Genomic DNA, 21,292 nt, shown 5'->3' on the forward strand with positions numbered 1-21,292 from the left:
AGGAAGCATGTCAAGCCTAGAATTGGGAAACACGGAAGACAAGCCATCCACCACAGGGCAAGTGTCTGTGGTGGGCATGCCCGGTTAACTCTTGTGGCCCAGAATGTTCCTGAATGTCTTAGGGGAAAAACAGACAGATTATATGAGCAGGCAGAAAAGCTAATCGTTTTCTCTCAAAAAGCTCTGTAGGGCAGAGAACTGCATTTTTTTCCCCCCTCCAACAGTAAGAATAGCAGATATATACCCTCCTCCCATCCTGGCAGCCTAAATTTTTCCAAATGAAATATTGCTCGTCTTACTAGTTTCATAGTGGATCCTGAGAAAAGTTTTATGCTGATAGAATTCAGAAATATTTTTAAAACTTTCTAGATGTTCAAGTGCCAATTACTAACCTTTTCCCTTCTTGCCTGAGATTTAGGTTTCTTTTTGTTTGTGACATGGTTTACTCAGTTGATTACCTAGGACTGCTCATAAAACCTGATTTATATTATCGAACTTTCTATGTGGCAGACTCACTTAGTGCCAAGTGCTCTACAGGCCTTGTCTTATTCATCAGCACAACCATATCATGAGTACTTAACATTATTCATGCCATTTAGCAGATGTACAAAGTCAACTACACACAGGTCCAGTGTTCTGCTTCTGGTTACACAGCAAGTGGCTGGATGGGGATATGAACTCAGACCCTGACTTCTAAGGTATGCTCAATGAAGTGTAACATTTCACTGTGCTTGTAGATGTGGCAGCATTGTGCTTCTCTTTCTACAAGGCTTTTTTTTAAAAAATGTTTATTTATGGTCTCTGGCTATAGTGGCATCTTTAATATATTCTTTTTTAACCTGGCAAATTAATATTCTTTTTTTTAGGGTTTTTATATATTCATTTGTTTTGCAATTACAGTTGACATACAATATTATATTAGTTTCAGGTGTACAACACAGTGATTAGACATTTCTATAACTTATGAAGTCATCGTTCTGACCCTCTGACACCATATATAGTTATTACAATATTATTCACTATATTCCTTAGGCTGTACTTTAGATCCTCATGACTGTTTCTATAACTGGCAATTTGTATTTCTTAATCCACTCAGCTTTTGCATCCATCCCAGCAATATCCCTCCCACCTGGTAAATATCAATTTGTTCTCTGTGTCTATGAGTTTGTTTCTGTGTTGTTTGTTCATTTATTTTGTTGTGTAAATTCTACATATAAGTGAAATCATATGGTGTTTGCATTTCTCTGACTTATGTCACTTAGCATAATATCCTTTTGGTCCATCCATGTTATTGCAAATGGCAGAATTTCATTCTTTTTTAAGGCCAAGTAATATTCTGTTGAGTGTATATGTGTGTGTGTATGTGTGTGTGTGTGTGTATACATATATATACAGTGTGTACACACACACACAGATAGAATATTACTTGGCTGTACAAAAGAATGAAATCTTGCTGTTTGCAACAACATAGATGTGTGTGTGTACACACACAGACACACACACATACACTGCTTTCTCTATTTGTCTATTGAGGGACACTTAGGTTTCTTTTATGTTTCGGCTAGTATAAATAATGCTGCAATGAATATAGGGATGCATACGAGGTCAGACAATTAAGTTCGCGGACTTGTTGCAGCGATATTGCTAACCATTTTTTTTTATATCAGAGCGATTATTCATTATGAATTTGTACCAACTGGACAAAGAATTAACCAAGTTTCCTACTTGGAAGTGCTGAAAAAGCTGTGTGAAAAAGTTAGATGAAAATGATCTGAAGTTTTCACCAAGTCATGGCTCTTGCATCACAACAATGCACCAGCTCACACAGCACTGTCTGTGAGGGAGTTTTTAGCCAGTAAACAAATCACTGTGTTGAAACACCTTCCCTAATCACCTGATCTGGCCCCCAGTGACTTCTTTCTTTAGCCCAAGATAAAAAAATATTGAAAGGAAGATATTTTGATGACATTCAGGACTTCAAGGGTTATGCAACGACAGCTCTGATTGCCATTTCAGAAAGAGTTCCAAAATTACTTTGAAGGGTGGGCTAAGCGCTGGTGTCAGTGCACAGCTTCCTAAGGGGAGTACTTCAAAGGTGACCATAGTGATATTCAGCAATGAGGTCTGTAGCACTTTTTCTAGTATGAGTTTGCAAACTTAATTGTCTGATCTCATACATCTTTTTGAATTAGTGTTTTGAATTTCTTTGGATAAATACCCAGAAGTGGAATTGCTGGGTCATAAGGTAGTTCTAGTTTTAATTTTTGGAGGAACCTCCACACTGTTTTCCAAAGTGGCTGCACAAATTTACAATCCTGACAGCAGTGCATGAGGGTTCCCTTTTCTCCACATCCTCACCAGCACTTGTTGATTTTTGATGATAGCCATTCTCACAGGTGTGAAATGATAGCTCATTGTACTTTCAATTTGCTTTTTACTGACAATTAGTGATAGTGAACATCTTTTCATATGTCTGTTAGCCATCTGTACGTCCTCTTTTGAGAAATGTCCATTTGGGTCTTCTGCCCATTTTAAAATCTGATTATTTGTATTATTATTATTATTATTATTTATTTTTTTGGTGTTAAATTGTATTAGTTCCTTATATATTTTGGATATTAACCTCTTAGTGGATATTTTCTCCCATTCAGTAGGTTGTCTATTCATTTTGTTGATGGTTTCCTTGACTGTGCAATAAGTGTTTAGTTTGATATAGTCCCATTTTTTATTTTGTTTCCCTTCCCAAAGGAGATAGATAAAAAAAAAAAAAAGAATCACAAAGAGTGATGTTAAACAGTTTACTGCCTATGTTACCTTCTAGGAGTTTTACAGTTTCAGGTTGTATTTTTAAGTCTTTAATCTATTTTGAGTTTATTCTTGTATGTGATGTAAGAAAGTGGTCCCATTTCATACTTTTATATCTGTCTGTCTAGTATTCCCAACACAATTTATTGAAGAGACTGTCTTTACCCCATTGGATATTCATGTGTCCTTTGTCATAGATTAATTGAACATATAGGCATGGCTTTATTTCTGGGCTCTCTATTCTGTTCCATTAATCTATGTGTCTGTTTTTGTTTGTTTGTTTTTTTTTATTTTGCTAGTACCATGCTGTTTTGATTATTATAGCCTTGAAAAGCTTTCAGCTTTTCACCATTGAGTATGATGTTATTTATGGTTTTGTCATATGTGGCCTCTACTCTGTTGAGGTATGTTTCCTCTCTTCCCACTTTGCTGAGTTTTTATTATATATAAATGGATGTTGGATTTTATCAAATGTTTTTTCTTCATCTATTAATATGATTGTGATTTTTATTCATTTTGTTATGTGATGTATCACATTAATTGGTTTGTGGATATTGAACCATCCTTGGTAAAGGTCCCACCTGATTGAGGTGTATGATCTTTTCACTGTACTGCTGAACTCGGTTTACTATTATTTGTTGAGGATTATTGAATCTATGTTCACTAGGGATATTGGCCTATAATTTTTTTTCTTTGTAGTGTCTTTATCTGGTTTTGGTATTAGGGTAATGCTGGCTTCCTAGAATAAGTTTGGAAGCATTCCTTCCTCTTCAATTTTTTTGGAATAGTCTGAGAAGGCTAAGTATTATTTCTTCTTTGAATGTGTGGTAAAAGTCACTATGAGGCTGTCTAGTTCAGGGTTTTTGGTTTGTTGAGAGCTTTTTTTATTACTTTTTGATTTTGTTAATAGATATAGGTCTGTTCAGATTTTTGTTTCTTCCTGATTCAGCCTTGAAAGTTTGTATGGTTCTAGGAATTTAGCTATTTCTTCCAGGTTTTCCAATTTGTTGGCATATAATTGTTCTTAGTGTTTCCTTATAATCCTTTGTATTTCTATGGTATCAGTTATCAGTTATCCTCTTTCATTTCTGGTTTTATTTACTTGGGCCTTCTTTTTTCTTGATGAGTCTGGCTAAAGGTTTATCAATTTCGTTTATCTTTTCAGAAAACAAGCTCTTGGTTTTATGAGTCTTTTCCACTATTTTTTAAGACACTATTTCATTTTTTTCTGCAGTGATCTTTATTATTTCCTTCCTTCATTACTCACTCTGGGTTTCATTTGTTCTTTTTCTAGTTCCTTTCAGTATAAGGTTAGATTATTTGAGATTTTTCTTGTTTCTTTAGGTATGCCTGTATTTCTATAAATGTCCCTCTTAAAACTGCTTTGCCCCATTTGGGAGACCACCTCAGGGATGATGTAGATGCCTGATCACTGCACTGTACACCTGAAGCTGAAGCTGAACAATAATGAATGCCAATTATAATTATATATATGTATATATATATGTATGAATATACTTATAAAAAGTGGAGTACAGCATTAGGAATAGAGACAGTGGAAATGTAATGGCTCTGTGTGATGTCAGAGGGATAGTGGATGGGGGGAGGGGGGTTCACACAGTGTGAGGGATATAAATGATAAATGTCTAAGTATTACTTTGTCTTGTGCACCTGAAAGTAATAATAATAAAAAAAAAGATTAAAAAAAAAAAAACTGCTTTGCTTGTGCCCATAGATTTTGTGTCATTATGTTTTCATTTTCACTTGTCTCAAAGTATCTTTTGATTTCTTCCTCGATCTCATTGTTAAGGCATTCATTGTTTAGTAGAATATTATTTATCTTCCAAGTATTTGTATTTTTCTGTTTTCCTCTTATAATTGATTGCTAGTTGCATACAAGATGCTGATTTCAATCTTCTTAAAATTACTTAAAGTTGTTTTGTGATCTAGCTTGGAAAACATTCCATGTGCCCTTGAAAATAATGTATATTCTACTGCTTTTGGGTGAAATGCTCTAAAAGTATCAATTAAGTCCATCTGACTTAATCTGTCACATAAGGCCACAGTCTCCTTGTTGTTTTTCTGTTAGATCAGGGGTGTCCAAACTTTTTTCAACGTTTTTCACCAAGGGCCATATGCGGTAAAATACACAAACAGCCAGGCCACTCACTCGAGGTGAAGTACGTATTGCCTCACCTGGTTTATTTAAGTAAACTAAATATAGTTTTGGGATTTGCTGTGGGCCAATTAAGAATGGATCATGGGCCGCAGTTGGCCCGCTGGCGGCAGTTTGGACACCTCTGGTCTAGATGATCTATCCATTTGTGTCAATGGATGGTAATGTCCCCTACTATTATGGTGTTACTACAATTTCTCCCTTTATGTCCTTCAATATTTAAAGCAGTCTATTTTAAATTCATGGTTGCTTAATTTTGAACACATACTAAAATCACTAATTTTTACTCACCCCCTCCATGTTTATGTTTTGTCATTATTTTTTACATCTTTGGGTGTATCCCTTAATTTATTGTTGTAATTTCACATAATCTTTTACTTTTGCATTTTAACATTGTATTAATTGAATAGTTAGTTGACCCACTGGTTTTACTGTTTGCCTTTGTCAGTGAGATTTTTTTCCCCCTATATTTTCTTATTCTGTTAAATATTTCTACTTAAATTTCTTGTAGTACTGCCTTGGTGGTGATGAACTCCTTAGCATTTTCTTGTCTGGGAAGCTCTTTATCTGCCCTAAATGACAGCTTTTCTGGGTAGAGTAATACTGGTTGTAGGTTTTTTCTTTTCATCACTGAATATTTTGTGCCAGTCCCTTCTAGCTTGCAAAGTTTCTGTTGAGAAATCATCTGACAGTCTTATGGAGCTCTCTGGTATGTACGTAATTGCTTATGTCTTGTTACTTTTAAGATTCTCACTCTGTCTTTAACCTTTGACATTTTAATTATGATGTGTCTTTGTGTGGGCCTCTTTGGGTTCATCTTATTTGGGACCCTGCACTCTTGGACTTGAATGTTTATTTCTTTTGCCAGACTAGGGAAGTTTTCAGTCATTATTTCTTCAAACCAGAAGGAGAGATAGAGAGAGCAAGGGATTGAAAACCTGTGATGTGAATGCTGGTAGACTTGATGTTGTCCTAGAAGACTCTTGATATCCTCATTTTTTAAATTCATTTTTATTTTTGATGTTCCAATGGGATGTTTTCTACTACCTGTCATGCAATAATCCTTTGCTTCGTTGAACCTGCTGTTTATTGTCTCTAATGTATTCTTCATTTCTGGCTGGTTCTTTCTTTTCTTAAATTGTTTCTATCTCTTTATTGAGGTTCTCACTGAGTCCATCTATTCTTTCCCGAAGTTCATTGAGCAACTTTATAAGCAGTATCTTGTACACTGTATCTGGTAGATTGCTTGTTTCCATTTTTAGTTATTTTGCTGTTTTGTCCTGTTCTTTCATCTGGAACATGTTTATTTGTCTCTTCCTTTTGGCTGACCCCCTATGTTACTTTTTATGTAGTGGGTAGATCTGCTACATTTCCCAGTCTTGGCACAGTGACATTATGTAATTGGTGTCCTTTGAGGCCCAGTGTCACAATCTTCCTGGTTACCTGAGTTGGGTGCTCCAGGAGTGTCTGTTGAGTGAGCCCTCCTGTTGTAATTAAGCTTTGATTGCTGTTGGCACATAAATGGGTGGGACTGACACTCAAGCTGACTGGCTGAGATGACAGTGGATAAGCTGTGGTTCAGGGGCTCACCCCACAGAGTAGGAGTCACTTTAGTGAGGTTCTTGTGCCACCTGACTTTGCCCTTTGAGCATGTCATTTGTCGAGATGGTTGGGTGGTATTCTGGTGTGGTCTGAAGCTGGCCACCAGGTCTGATTGGTCCTGGAGCCTCTCAGGAGGGGGTTTGGTGCAGAGCAAGGTAAGCTGCTGTTTGTGTTTGGCTCCCACCTGGTGGGAGCTGGAAAGTGATCTGTGGTTGGTTGCTGCTTGTTCTGGTTCTTACAGCCAGATGGTATGAGAACTCCTCTTCCCGGCACTTGTACCCTGGTTGGGGAGCCCAGTGTGGGACTGAGATGCTGGGGGGAAACTCTGCAGCCAAGATATACCTCCCGATACTTAATCACCACACTATAGGTGTGGGACCTGCCTTTTGTACGTGTCCGCTCTTCCTAACTGTTCTCATTGCAGCTCCTTCTTTATAGCTTTGGTTGCAGGACTTCTGTTCAGCTAGTCTTCAGGTGGTTCTCGATGGTGGTTCTATAATTTTGATGTCATCATCGGAGGAGTAAACCACAGCATTTACCTACTCCAGCATCTTTCCCTGAAGTCCAGAGCATTTGTGTCATTCCAATTTTATTATAAATTCCAGTTTTCTTCATGAGAGTGATTCAATCAACAAGTCAGATGACATGAGATGAGACATGTAGACTAATGTCTAATATAGCACTTGCTGCTCTTTGGAGCACATGAACCAACAAAGGAAACTTTGGCTCTTTACGGAAGCAACATTCCCTATGGTCCCTATTGTGTGGTATTCAGAATATGCTGGGTTACCTCTGATATCACCGGAGGAAATGTAATTAATAAAATACTAAGAAAACTCCACAGGAAGCCAATTTCATTATCAAAGTAGGCATTTGACACAAATTACAAGAAAACATGATTTTATTCTTCCTGAATTCCATGTTTACATAAGAGATAGAATTCCCCTATATTTTTCTAAATCTATACCACATTTCTTCCTTTAAATTTGGTTAGTATTTTAAATCATGACAATATATCTCATTGTCTCCTTACAAAGCTCAACAGAACCTCTCACACTTTAGAAAGGCTCTTATTGTATTTTTGCATTTTCTAATAAAGACTTGTGATATGAATTGTTATTTATTAATAGTTTAAGACTAGATACATGTAGACTGCCTAATATTTTATCGTGAACCTATTATTGAACAGATTTTTCTGTTACTTAATAGGAAGGTTGTGGATTAGTAGCCATGCACTTTTAATTAGATTCTTAATCTAAGTCAGCAAACTCACTTACTTGCTAAGTAATTATTATAAGCGGCCAAACATGTTAGTTAAGACATTTGAATACAGCCCATTCTCTATCAAAAGGGATAATGCTCATTTTTCACTCAGATCAAATCAGTATATCTTCTGAGGGACCGCACTACAATGTAGAATAGTTTCCTTGGTATTTTGTTAATATCTTTCCTCAGGTGGCACAAAACCAAAGCTAGTTGTAATAGGTCCTCTATTTATGATAAATATTGATCATAAATATTTAACAACCTTAGTACATGCCAGGCACTCAGCTGAGCACTGGGCATTCATTTTCTTTCAATCTTGTAACAACCCTATTCTACCCATTTTATACACTAGGAAATTGAGTCTCAAAGATGCTAAGAAACTTCCCCAAGCATAGGAAAGGCTGCAACTCAAACTAGTTCTGACTCCAAAGTTATGGCCAAAATTAATACTCCCCGTTGCCTATCACAATTCTTACAAAATGATCTTTAAGGGCTTTTCTAATATGTGACAATGATCCATACCATTTTATTGTTTAAAAAATTCCAAAAGCACAGAGAGGTCAACAAAATTAATGTTCGGTAAAAATTGCTTGGTTCTGAAAACAAACAAATACCACCTTTTGTTTATTATTTTGTTTCCTACTGATCCTCTTACTAGGAGCTGAATTTGGTGAATCCAATTGGTTGCCTGGAAAGGAGGAATCACCTTCACTGACCAAGACTTTCACCTTAACCGTCCCCTACAAGCAAGACCAAACTTCACAAAGGCTTCTTCCTGCCTCTGGGCTTCTGGTCTTCCAGTCTTTTGAGCATTTACTGTAGATAACTTGTAATTCCAGATGCCTTCTCTGCCCTTTTGCTATGTAAATATTTAAAAAATGCCTCTTGCTAGTGTTACATCCCAGGACTGTTTTCTTAAGGACCTTTTCTTCAGGAGCTGTCCCTTTGAAATAAAACCTTCAAGGAAGATTGCTCCTTATCTCTTGGTTTCTGTGGGAGGGTAAGAGCCTACCTTGAGGGGGCTTTACTCCAAGTTGTAGAATTACCTTCAGTCCTGAAGATACCGAAGGATTTTACTTTGGATGAGGCCAATTAGCAAACCAAAGATGGTCTATGACTTCAGCTTTTAAAATTCTCCAGTCTGATTTTTTTTGTTTGTTTTGCTTTTTGTTGTTGTTTTTGAGCTAGAGTTGAGTTCTGGCCTCCTTCTCTTGCAATATTCTTGAATAAATCTTCTTGTCTATTTAACTTTGTCCAACGTAATTTTTGTTTTGACGTTACCGCTCTCAGAAAAACAGGGGAAAAGTGAGTGCAAACGATGTCTAAAATGACTTTTTTTATTTGAACTATAGAGAGTTCATTTTTTGTTTCAGTTTTATGGATAATTAATTTTATATGGAAAAAAGATTTCTCCACCAGCCTGTCACACACTGAAAGCCAACCAGCCCATCAGTAGCTCAAATCCAGCTGCCCCATCCTGCACCTAGGATTAGCTGAGCACTCTGGCCTGGTGCTCAGGAGATGCTCTGGATATTTCAAAAAATGGAGAACTCATTACTGCTCATTTACTGGCTAATTAAACTTGTTTTTGAATAATCACATAATAAATACCCCAAATTTAAATGTAGCACAGAATTATCTTCTAATCAGTCTCTAAAAATATGATCTAATAAGTGATATACTGCTTTAACTGATTGTGATTACTTATTTAATGAAAAGATGCACCTTGTTCAATATACATATCTTTAGTCCTAATGCAGTTAGTGGAATAGAAATTTCAATAGAAATCCTTTGATTTTTTTTCTCAAAAGAGCACACTGTAAAACCTCTCAAAATTACATGATAATTGTAGCAAATTTAGCCTAACGAATAGTAATACATGTAAAGGAACTTTGGCATCAAATTTAAATTTAGGCCAGCCATGGAATTATTTACATGAATATTTAAAAAATGAATTCATATGTGCAAGGTGCCTGAGTGCTCAAACAATCTTCTGAAATATGAAAATACTCCAGTTTTGTAAAATGATGAAACAATGTTTATGAAGTACTAAGAACAATGAGCGCAGAATGCATTTTCAGTACATTCTAGTTATTATCGTGGTCCGTCATTACTCATATAGCCTGAACCTTGATCAATATGAACAACTGATGAGCAATCAACAGTTATCCTTTGAGGGGCTGCACTGACCACATCATCCCCATTGGTTCAGCTAATGCTTCAAAGATTGCCCCCAAAATGGTAATCCTTTTCTTCTGCTCTAACTACTGAGATATTTTTTTAATTCAATAGAGCTTTTCTTTTTCTCATTTGGCAAAGGTTTAATTGATATGAAAGTGGGCCGATATCCTATTAGCTACCCCTGGCCCCCACACAAAGCGAACAGACATATTATTAGCATTATAAATAAAAAAGGAAATTGTCCTTCCTAAATAGGTCTCCCAGGAAACTGCAAGCTGGTCTTCTTATTCCCTTTGTAACAAGTGAAAAATTAGAGTTATTCATTAGGAAGCTTCCACACCAAAGAGTCATTATCTTCATTTACAGTCTCAGATATCAACATAAAAATCACCTTTTCAAATTTCTTCAGGAGCTTTGAGAAAGGGGTCTATTTAGAAGAGGGCCTCAAGACTAAGATATACTGATGTGATTGACTCATCTTGGAACTGTAGTGTAGCCATTTTGTCAATTTACTAAGTAAACTAAAACATAAGATTTCAAAAAAATCTGTTTTCCAAAAAATTATTCATGTAAAAATATCTTGGAATATGTGTATATTTATATAATAAAATAGTAATAACAGCAAGCACTGATATAGCACTGAGCAAGGCACTGTTCTACAACATGCTTTCCATATATTGACTCATTTAATCTAACAACCGTACTTCTAGGTTAAGGGGAAAGCACAGAAGGTACAAGTGTGTTTTGAGATAAGGTATGAAGAAAACATCATCCACTTGTCACATGTCCAGGTAGCTGGAAGTAGGCATTTTAGGGTATGGGTCCTAGTTACCAATGGATGCTTCAGATTTCTATAGGTCATCTAAGAGTTGGGATTCTGTTAGACATCCTGAATTGCATAGTTACCCGCTCATATTCTGAAACACTGTTTATACTAATGTGAAGTTCTCACCCATTGCTAACCGTGCAAGACAATATAACTGGAAACAAGTATAATTGCATTCCACGTTTTCCCACCCAGGGTGGTTATTCCTCATATAGATTCAACATGTACAGTTCTCATCAGGAGGCCTGAGTGGTTTCATCAGTTGCCCACCAATTTTCAGCTAGGAAAAGTAATGGCATTATGTAAAAGGTAAAAAAAAAAAAAAAAAAAATTGGCTTCAATATTCTTTTTTTATATAACTAAATTGAGAAAAAGAAAAGCCGTAATTCATGTCCTGCTTCACGGCAGGCATTGCAGTAGGTATCTTAAATATATTAATTTTAATTTTTGCAACAACCTGAAAAATAGGTGACATTTTAATGTCAAAGATGAAGAACCTGGTAATCATAAAGAATAGCTGCTAAAGCATCCCGGGTAGAATGAAAGATGTCCTTTTGTGGAATGGAATTGAAGGTGTAAATGTTCTAGTTTTGCTCCCAAAACTTAACAGAGCAGTGAGTGCACAGTAGGACTCCATACTATGTGATCAATGGTGAAACTGACAATCCATCAAATATACAACTGCCTGTCTTCATTAAGCGTTCTGAGTGGAGGAACCACATGGTAATTCAAATTCATCAATTACTTGATAGAAGACATAATTTACTTGTGTTCAAGAAAAATGCCCAATTTTTTGTTTGTTTCATTAATAGCCTTAGGAAGGCACCTAAATAATGAACATAGTACCTTTTCAGAGAAGTAGCCAGTTTTTGAAGGGGGTGTGGGTCAGGGTGATTAGAGAACCTTCATATGTAAATATTCAGGGAGCATGAAACATTAGTGTGAAACACAAGATTTGGACAACCCATCTGTAAAAGTAATTACGTATCTCTTTACAAAAAAAAAATATCCTTTCACTTGCTTAAGGGGTAGCAAAAGTACATAACAGATATATTCATTTCTGAATGTTTAACTCAAAATGTCACTTTCTTAAAAAGCCAGTTTTCCAAAATATGATCTGCTGGTAATCTGCAATGATTTTATCAAGCTATAGCTAACAGTATCCAGTATCCAAAGTCCAATAACATGAGCAGCTACAACTTTTGTCCATGTTCTTTTCTATTTGTATTTAACATGAAAAGTAAGAAAAAGATATTTAAGAAAAACAGTATATTAAGAGACAAAGACCTACAGGAGGGGCGTCCTATAATAGAACAATATTCAAATTTGAAGAGGATTTTTAAAAAATTCCCTCTATTCTAAATAAAATAGTTTGAAAATAGAAAAATATCATATAAACTAAGAATTTCTTAGGAAGCTGTCACACAAACAGAGCCAATTCTACCAAAAGAGCAACACTACATGAATTATTAAAGATGGGCATGAAAAAAATCACAGGGAATTGGACAGAACAAGGCAATGTAGAAAAGAGATCTCACCTACAGAATGTAATATAGAAAGAGAAACCATTCATGGAATACACTATCAAGACACTTGCAAGGAGAGGTAAGATCACAAGAAAAGCCTACGGCAAATGATCCCAGTGAAGCAACAGAATTTGAAGTTTAAGCCTAAGAGGAATTGATGAATTGAAAACTAGGGAGTAAAGAAAGAAGCACTGAGGGAGAGGATGAAAAGTTAAATAAGGTTTGGTACAAGAGTATTGAAGTAGTTATCAGATAGTTCAATAACTGTTGTGTCTTGTGTACTGGACAACAGACTTTGTTGTATTAGACCAAAATTAAAATTTACACAACAAATCCATGCAGGGAACAAAGCAAGCAGGGTTTTTACTTCATGGAGTGTCCCTTCTTATGGGGGGATGCAAGCCATACATTGATGAACAAGTAAGGAACAGATAAGTAAACAAGATTCTTTCACAGATAAGTGCTAACTGTGGTAAAGAAAACAAGGGCTGAAAGATTCTCTGGAGTATGGCAACTAACAAACTGCTCCTCACTTTCCATTGTGCTATAATGTTTAACAAAGCCAACAAAAGTCACACGAATAAAAAGGAGAGGTGGATGACAATAGGGTAATCTTTTGCTTTCTCTCTGCTACTTTCTCTCTGCCATACCCCATCCTGTTCTTAGGCCAGTGTCCCCAGAGAAAGGGAGAGACAGTAAATTTGTCTTTAAGGAATGATTAGTAAGACCCATAAATAAAGGCTGGAAGAATTGGATCATTTACCTGTGCTCAAGAAGAAAAAAAAGTGACAATTTTAAATGCAATTAGAGTTCTCACAATAAGGCTTAATAGGTACTCTATATAAGGTGAGCACTCTATATAAAAGAATGATAGCCTCTACTCACACAGCAAAAGGATTCAAGCCAGAGGAAAATCAGCAAGTACTGTAATTAGTAAGCACCTGTACTGTTTTCAACACTTTGTTAATACAGCTGAAAATACTGAAAAAAATTGATGGCTCTCTAGAAAATGCTAACTGAGAAAACAAAATCAAACATAAATATACACACACATTAGTGTAAAACCAAACACCAGACTCTGTTTTCTGAACAATCCATGCTGAAGGATTTCAGAGAAGATCGGATACAAAAAGGAATGTCCTGGTTGGGTATGTGAGAACAGGAGGAGAAATCAGCAAAGAAGAAATTTGAGGGAGGGAGAAGGCAAAGAGATGGGAATGATGTAATGGACAAAAGAACGATAACTTTTTTCTTCCTTTTTTTTTGACTAAGAGAGAATGAGAATACCAATGAAAACAAAGGCAGGAGGATCTTGGCAAAGGGACCCAAGATGGTATGCTGAAGGGACTACATTTGTCCAGATAACCAAACCAAAATGGATCTGGGGATCAAGAAACTGGAGGAATGGAATACATGATCGTTAGAGTTCCAATACATGGGTATGAAAGAAAATTCTGGAGGCTGAGGATTTTGATTGGTAGTGCGGAGGTAGAGGGCAGAGGATGAGAACATAGCCAGTCTGGATCTCCCAAACCTTCTCCTGCTGAGACCCGATTGCTAAGCTCCTGCTCCTCCACAGATGCTCTAAGTGATCAGAATAAATGAATAGCTGCCACAATCAGCAGGGAAAAAGGAGGACCAAAAGGAATGCAAGCTACGCATCCTGGACCCCCTCTTGTAAATCCAAGTATCAGAATGACTTGATTCATTTAAAAGTGATATTTTCACAAGAATGCAAATTATCTTATTGTGACATGAAGTTTTTCCTGGTGGTCTAGGTGACATCTCCAGAGGTCATGCATTAGCTTATCTACCTCACTCATTTTAGTCAGTTAGTCCGTATCTACCTCACTCATTTTGTTCTAAACAAGACAATTATTGAATTCTAAGAAACACTACTTTACAAAGGAAACTATGGAAATGACCCTAATACTTGATATTAAGAATATCTGGAATAAAACCCTGACTATTATTTTATTAATTTTCAGGGTCTACAGCCACCATTGAATAAAAAGGAGAAGAAACGGTACAAGGCTGCATGGAGACAGTATTTATGTGTTGGTCAGTCACACCATATCAAAAAGACAGAGGAGAAATTATGCATCATCTAGAGTTAAAATATGTCAGCTTGAATTTTAGGGAGATTCAAATATTTCTCCATTAAATATAGTAAGGACTCTCTACCTGCTGTTTGTTTTACTGCTGCCATAATACTCTCACTTCCTAAGTTCAGAAATCTATCACTTAAGATAATTTGCAGGCAGAGTGAGTGGTGGGGACTTTCTGTGAGTAGAAAGGTCAAATAATTTTTCCACAATGCACTGCAATTTTTAAGCCTTACAATTTTACCATGGGTGACCCATGGGAAAGCCTATTATACCATTACACACAAAAATTACATTGTAAGTTAATGAAATGTGAACAGTAAGCCTTGTGTGCTGTCCCCCACTGCTTCTTCTGAAATACATCATCTTGGTGGGTTTTTGTTTTGTTATTTTAATTTTTTTTCTCAGTAAATGTAAAAATGTATCCATTGTAAAAGCATGAACCCTAACCTCATAATGAGGCATTCTTTAACAGAATGGACTTCTAGACATAAATGCAAGGCTCTTCTAAGGACAATAGCATGCAACAAAGATTTAGAGTAAAGCAAAGAAAGTAAGAAAAAAAGTCGACTAACCTAACCCACCTGAGCTCGGCTCACAGGGGTCAATGTCCTCGTCATCACTGGGACACTCTGCTGAGGCCACCAGGATGTCATCTGTAGTCTGTAAAAGAATCACATTCAGTAGATTACTTTAAAGGGATCGAACAGAGTTTCTCATCTTTGTCTCATTGACAAGCGTAAGACTGTTTGTGTTTACTTGACAGGTTGAGAAACCAAATTCACTATTTCCCTTCCCAGGGACACAGAGTTTACATTTTTCCAACTTTGTCTAGATATGTCATGGAAGTATTTGCTTATCTGTGAAAACTTGGTTATAGCTTATTTTACAGGAGAACATGGAAATGGTGGTAGTGAGCTTGTAGAGATCCATCCATTCAACTGCACAGAGAAGCTGTACACAGTGTCACACAGGTTTGACACAACCTGGCAGAAACAGATGATTTGAAATTTATTACAGCCCTGGAGTGCTACAATGTATGCACCAGTAGGTTTCATGCAGTACTTGTGCCTGGCTCCCTAAAAGCAGGATAGATATAACCTTTTACATTCATGACCAGGTAGAGTTTGATGAATCTGTGATATAATTTGTCGTTATTAGGAAACACAGATTAAGTAGAGAATATCTTCCACTGCTGCAAAAAAAGGAAGCAAATGGAGTCCATTTATGGTATTTTAAAAATTTGTAGTGAGCTTTCACACTCAGATCTCATTTTTGCAACAGTTAGGAAGGATGTATCGTGTCAGCATTGTTCTTTTCATCATTAAGGTTTCATAATAACAGAAAAGCATATTTGAGAGGAATGGTATTTTATAGTAAATAGGAAAGAGGTGACAGTTTTCTCTGTGACATTCTAGTTGCTTCATGGCACTTTCAGCCAAAAAAGATAACCATCACTGTAATAAAAACCAGAATGTGTAAATCCTAGCAGTTAGTCACATAATCAACACATTTACAAGCACCAAAGGTTATTCTTTACTGCCACTTAAAAGCAGCAGTGAACTTAGCATAGTTACTGCATGGAAACTGTGAAGGTTTGCATCAGATTTGGCTAACGCTAAAGTAACACAGAGAGAATTCAAGGTACAAGAAGAAAAATATCTCATTACATCTGCTAAGGTTTAAGGAGATTATAATTGTTTAGACAATACTCAGAACCGCAACATTGAAGAAATCCTGTTTTAAAAGTGGAATTAAAATAATACCGTTTGTAAGTAACTGTGAATGATGATGCACGTTAACTAGACTTATTGGAATGATCATTTTGCAACGTGTGTGTGTGTGTGTGTGTGTGTGTGTGTGTGTGTACCTAGGGTACCAAAAAAATGTATACAAATGACTTGTATTTATCTTTTGTTATTGGTATATATTGAGTATTACAAGTTTAGTAGTTTTTTCCTTTCTTAAAATGTGTATACATTTTTTGGCACCCTCTGTATACACACACACACACACACACACACACACACACACACACAATCATGTTGTACACCTGAAACTGATATGTTATACGTCAATTAAACCTTAATAAATTAAAAAAATATAGGCCTTACCTTAAAGAAAAAGCAGAAATATGATATGACTTGCTTTCATTAAGGGAGTACTAAATACAACCAGAGATTAAAGTATAAATAAAATAAATGTTAAGAAAATTGTGCCCTTTTGAAGACGAGGGATGATATATTTTTGTGATAAAAATTAGGCGTAAAAATCTTTCAAGGGCAGGGTTTTTAATTCCTTAAGAATAAAGTATTGTTTCAGAGGCCAATGCTTCACAATATAATTTTAAAGAAACACAAGAATTTAAATAGAACTTTGAGATGATTTCACATTATTTTGCTCTTAATTCCGCTGAGATAATTAGGCAATTGGATTCATTATTTTGGTGCTGTTATTTTAAAAGATGAAGTTCAAAAGTACCAGTTTTCTTGGAATTGTAACTGTTTGGTCAGTGATAACTACCAGCAATTGTTATGATAGTCACGTAGGTATCTTTCATTAAAGGGAGCGTCAGAAGACAAAAACCTATCCTCCTTTTGGCACAAGCACAATCGGATAACGTCCAACCTGACTTGATAATAACAAGTTATTGGATTATGAGGTCTTGCAGGCCAATTGTTCCGTTTCGCCCCAGAGCAGATCATCTGCTTTCTTTTAGAGCCAACTTCGAGGGGAAAGCTACTTTCTTCTCAACCACACTGCATGCTCTTTAAAATTAATTTCAAAGTTTCAAGAGAATTCTCCTTTTCCTTGAGGAATTTTAACTATATTGGAACCGGTATATGGTTGTTGTTGATAGGAGAAGGGAGAGGATGTGAATAAATTCTTTAATTGACTGCTTCTTGTCCCAGCAGTGATGTTGCCCCCTTTCCCCTCCTCCACCTGGGGGGACAGTTGGCAATGTCTGGAGAGATTACAGGTTGACACAATTGAGCTGAGGATGGCTGGAGGGAGAGGGGTGTGCCGGCTTCTATTGGCTTCTAATGGGTTGAGACCAGGGATGATGCCAACCATCTTAAAATGCACAGCATAGCCCTGCTACAACAAAGATGATCTGAACCAAAACGCCCGTAGTGCAGAAGTTGAGAAACCCTGTTTTAGACGTTTAAAAACCATTCTGTGCTTTATTTTTCTCATCTGAAAAACTGGAGCGCATAATAGTACCTAGTGTTGTAAATTAAATTAGTACCCACAAAATACCTAGAATAGGATTATATTGTAAATGCCTGTAAAAGTTGCAATATTATCAACTTTATTGTTATTATTTCATGAATGTAGCACCAATTTAATCTTTTTTGCACATTTATAAATAATATGATTTTAGATATTAAACCAGAAGTTGTACATGTGAATTATTCTCTACTTAAGATCTCCTGTTAGCATTTATATCAAAATAAAGTGGCTATATTGGTACTTTGTTGAACTAAACTTCCATCTTTTACTGCCTAGTTTCAAATTCTGAATTAGAAATCAAACATCAAGTACATATAATAAAGGCTGGTTCTTAAAAGAAATTCATGGACTGAAAAATGTGTGACTCAGTGTATAACGTTTCATGCAGACTAAATTATTTAGGCCATACAAGTTAAATTTTGTTTTAAAAGTTGGTCTATTTTCCATCTTCAACAGCCTTTTGGAACAATTCTACAGCAAACAGAAAGTGTTAGAATGTTCTCAGTGTTATCTTTCACAAAACACAGTACCTATAATAACCAAACATGTCATGCATTACTTTGCACGTCCTATAGCCCTTTACAGTAGAAAAACATTGCACAAATATGACCTTATTGTAAAACTATGATTTATTTTTTAATGTATGTTTCCTGGTATAATGAAGATGCATTTTTGTTTTTCATATTTTTCCATCAGAAATTAAAAACCAGTTATAGTCTTGTTAATAAAATATCTCAAATCAATAGGCGTTGGCACAAATCATCACTATGAAAAATCAGGAAGTGGCTCGAGTGTAGGGAAAAAGATTAAATTTCATTTTGGAGGCTGAATTAAACAAACAATTTTCTAGCCAAAGCTGTGTAATTTAAATTTAATTCACTGTGTTTGGAACTGCCTCTCTATGACATGCTGTTGAGAGAGTTGTTGAAAGAAACTCAAATGTGTCACAGTAATCAATTCTATTCTGCAGTATACTTTTCCCTGATGCTTATAATCTCTCTCTCTCTCTCTTTTTCTTTTCTTTTTTTTTTTTTTCGGGAAAGAGACTACCTGGTAAAAGAAACAGAATAGTGGTCAAGCAAAGGCATTAGCTTTATATGACCATCCATTTAGATAAGTGTTCCTAACTGGACATTTAACCACTCAGAGGTCAAAATGCCATGCTGGCCTTCCCTAATTCAGAGTGGTCTATACATTCACATGGCAAGCATCTGTTCCAGCTCAAAATGTCTGCTACAAATTCTGAGGTCTCTTAACCTTTAGGACATGAACAGAATTCAGGAAATAAAAACACTGAGACTTAATCCATCACATTCAATGGATAAATATCAACATGTTATAGAGTTGGACAATGTAATCCATATGGGGGAGGAAGCATGTTCTTAATGTACAGCAAGAAGTCAGACCAACCAGATGAGTACTAGATGTATCAGGGCTATCACTTCATAAGGTATAAAAATGTCTAATCACTATGTTGTATACCTGACACTAATATAATGTTGTATGTCAACTGTAATTAAAAAAAAAAAACTTAGCCCAATTTATTTAATATCCAGGATTATTAGGGAGGGCCCATTTCGTGGGTTAGAAAGTACAGAGACACTGATGTTTTTGTTTTCTTTTCTCACTTGCAGGGAGTCTTCCCCTCTCCCACCTTTAATGGTAGAATTTGCTGCACATTCGCTTGCTGTCACTTTTGAAAATATAGCACAATTGCATATCAGTGTGGAGAAAAGATATGATGAGAAGATACATAAACTTAGTCTGAAATATACCTCTGCTAAGAACAGCATTCCTAGACCTTATTCCTCATGATAGACAGCTTTGCTGAAGAGTGATACATTCCAATAAAAACACCATGAAAACTCTACTAGGACAAACCTGCTGTGTGAGGAAAAGAGCAAAAGGATGCCCATTGTGAATGTGATGCCCCTAAGAAATCCTTGATTTACTCTAAAATTTCGATTGAAACTTTGTTTCTAAACAGCAGTAGTCTGTCTGGCTATACATCTAAAGACAAAGTGAAAAAAAAAAGTTTGTCTCAAGCAATGGTGCTCACTTGTATAATATTTACCCCAATCTTTCACTGCTGTGAAGGACATTTAGATTGAATTGATTGGGACAAAGGATGGACAGAGTATGAGGCAAGCTGAGATGTGGTATGTTCGGCTAATTGATGGACGCTTGTTCTTGCTGATACTTTTGTCTATATGAAGCTGCTCTGGAAGAGAGAGAGCATTTATATCTGGCTTTCAGGATTGAATCTAATAGTGTAATAGTCTTTCCAGAAAAATTTATTGCTAGGTATCTTTCCTGGGGGAAGAAGGGTGGAGAAAATGCTAGGATTCAGAATTAGTGTTACGAATCCCCCAAAAAAGGTCTGACCCACTGCACAGATAATCTATTGGGCAAGAAGATTCTAGGAGGTAGGGGAAGTCACAATTTTCACCAAGAGGAAAAACTGAAGAAAAATAACCCAGTTGTAAATACACATATACAATTTCCAAACAGTGGGTCAATTTGATCAAATCAAATCAAATTAATATATCAAATTGGTAATTTCAGTTAATCAAGAATCCTATTAAAGGTGCAAAGGAATTTAGTGGCTCTGCATAGATTCTATGGTAGTTTTTATTGTCTCAATCAAGCTTGTGGTTCTTATTTGTCAATTGCTTCTCTGAGTATTAGATGCCACATAAATGACTCACTAATCCGATAAAACTAAAAATAAGCTGAGATCCAATACGCGAAGGATAAATTTTAGCTTTAGTACATGGATCACAAAGAAAACGAGGATCAATTAGTTATCAACAAATATGCAACACCTCATCTATGCATAGAATTTTCTGATGGGCATTAAAATATGGTAACTAGCAAGGTGTAAATTGTGGTTCCTACCTCCAAATAACTTACTGTGCCCATTGTATTCTAAAGCACAGGCACAAACTGCTCATTAATACAAATATAAACAATCGAATAGCTTATTTTTCTTGAAATATAACAGTGCTCCCATATCTATTACTTCATTAAATATTCACCAACATGATTATTCAGAATGCAGGTCGAGGTGCTATTATCCTGAGTGTTACAGTTAAGTGTGCTCAAAAAAACAAAACAAAACAAAAAACACATTTGTACACTCATTTACCCTATTTGAAGGTTTGAACATTGGCATTCATGAATATTTAGGGCAAAGCTTAAATATCCCTGAAAACAGCCAGTTTTCACATTTCTTTAATGTTTTTTTTTTTACCAACTGATGCCTTAGGTTATTACAACAAGTGACCATAAATCAGCTGTCTGCTTGGGAAAAAAGACAGACTTGAAAGCTGTTCAATTTTCTTCAAAATGTTCTTGGCTGCTTAAAATGTATGCAATGGTTCCAGTGCAGTGAAAATGGGTTGGATAGAAAAATTCCACCATGGTAAAGAGATCACAATATCTTACTTGTTCTAACGTATACTTTGATATGCATTTGATACTGGTCATCCTAACAGGCAAACCTCAAAGGGAAGGCCAGGGATATGGAAATAGTGCCATAGAAAAATGAATTTAAAAGAAATTATGGAAG

General features: G+C 35.9%; 1 protein-coding gene across 36 annotated transcripts in view; it reads right to left on the reverse strand.

The window, feature by feature from the left end:
- Positions 1-21,292, reverse strand: part of NRXN1 (neurexin 1) — a 1,055,762-nt gene that overhangs the window by 15,629 nt on the left and 1,018,841 nt on the right. For 21 of the 36 annotated variants that reach the window (XM_019719381.2, XM_074331970.1, XM_074331967.1 and 18 more), the window contains one exon: positions 15,063-15,150. In XM_019719381.2, the coding sequence (XP_019574940.1) occupies positions 15,063-15,150 (88 nt within the window). The remainder of the gene's footprint in view (positions 1-15,062; positions 15,151-21,292) is intronic. The other 15 variants (XM_019719348.2, XM_074331968.1, XM_074331961.1 and 12 more) reach the window with 1 other exon arrangement.

The sequence above is a fragment of the Rhinolophus sinicus genome, linkage group LG05 (genome assembly GCF_036562045.2).
Source record: "Rhinolophus sinicus isolate RSC01 linkage group LG05, ASM3656204v1, whole genome shotgun sequence".
Taxonomy (NCBI): Eukaryota; Metazoa; Chordata; class Mammalia; order Chiroptera; family Rhinolophidae; genus Rhinolophus; species Rhinolophus sinicus.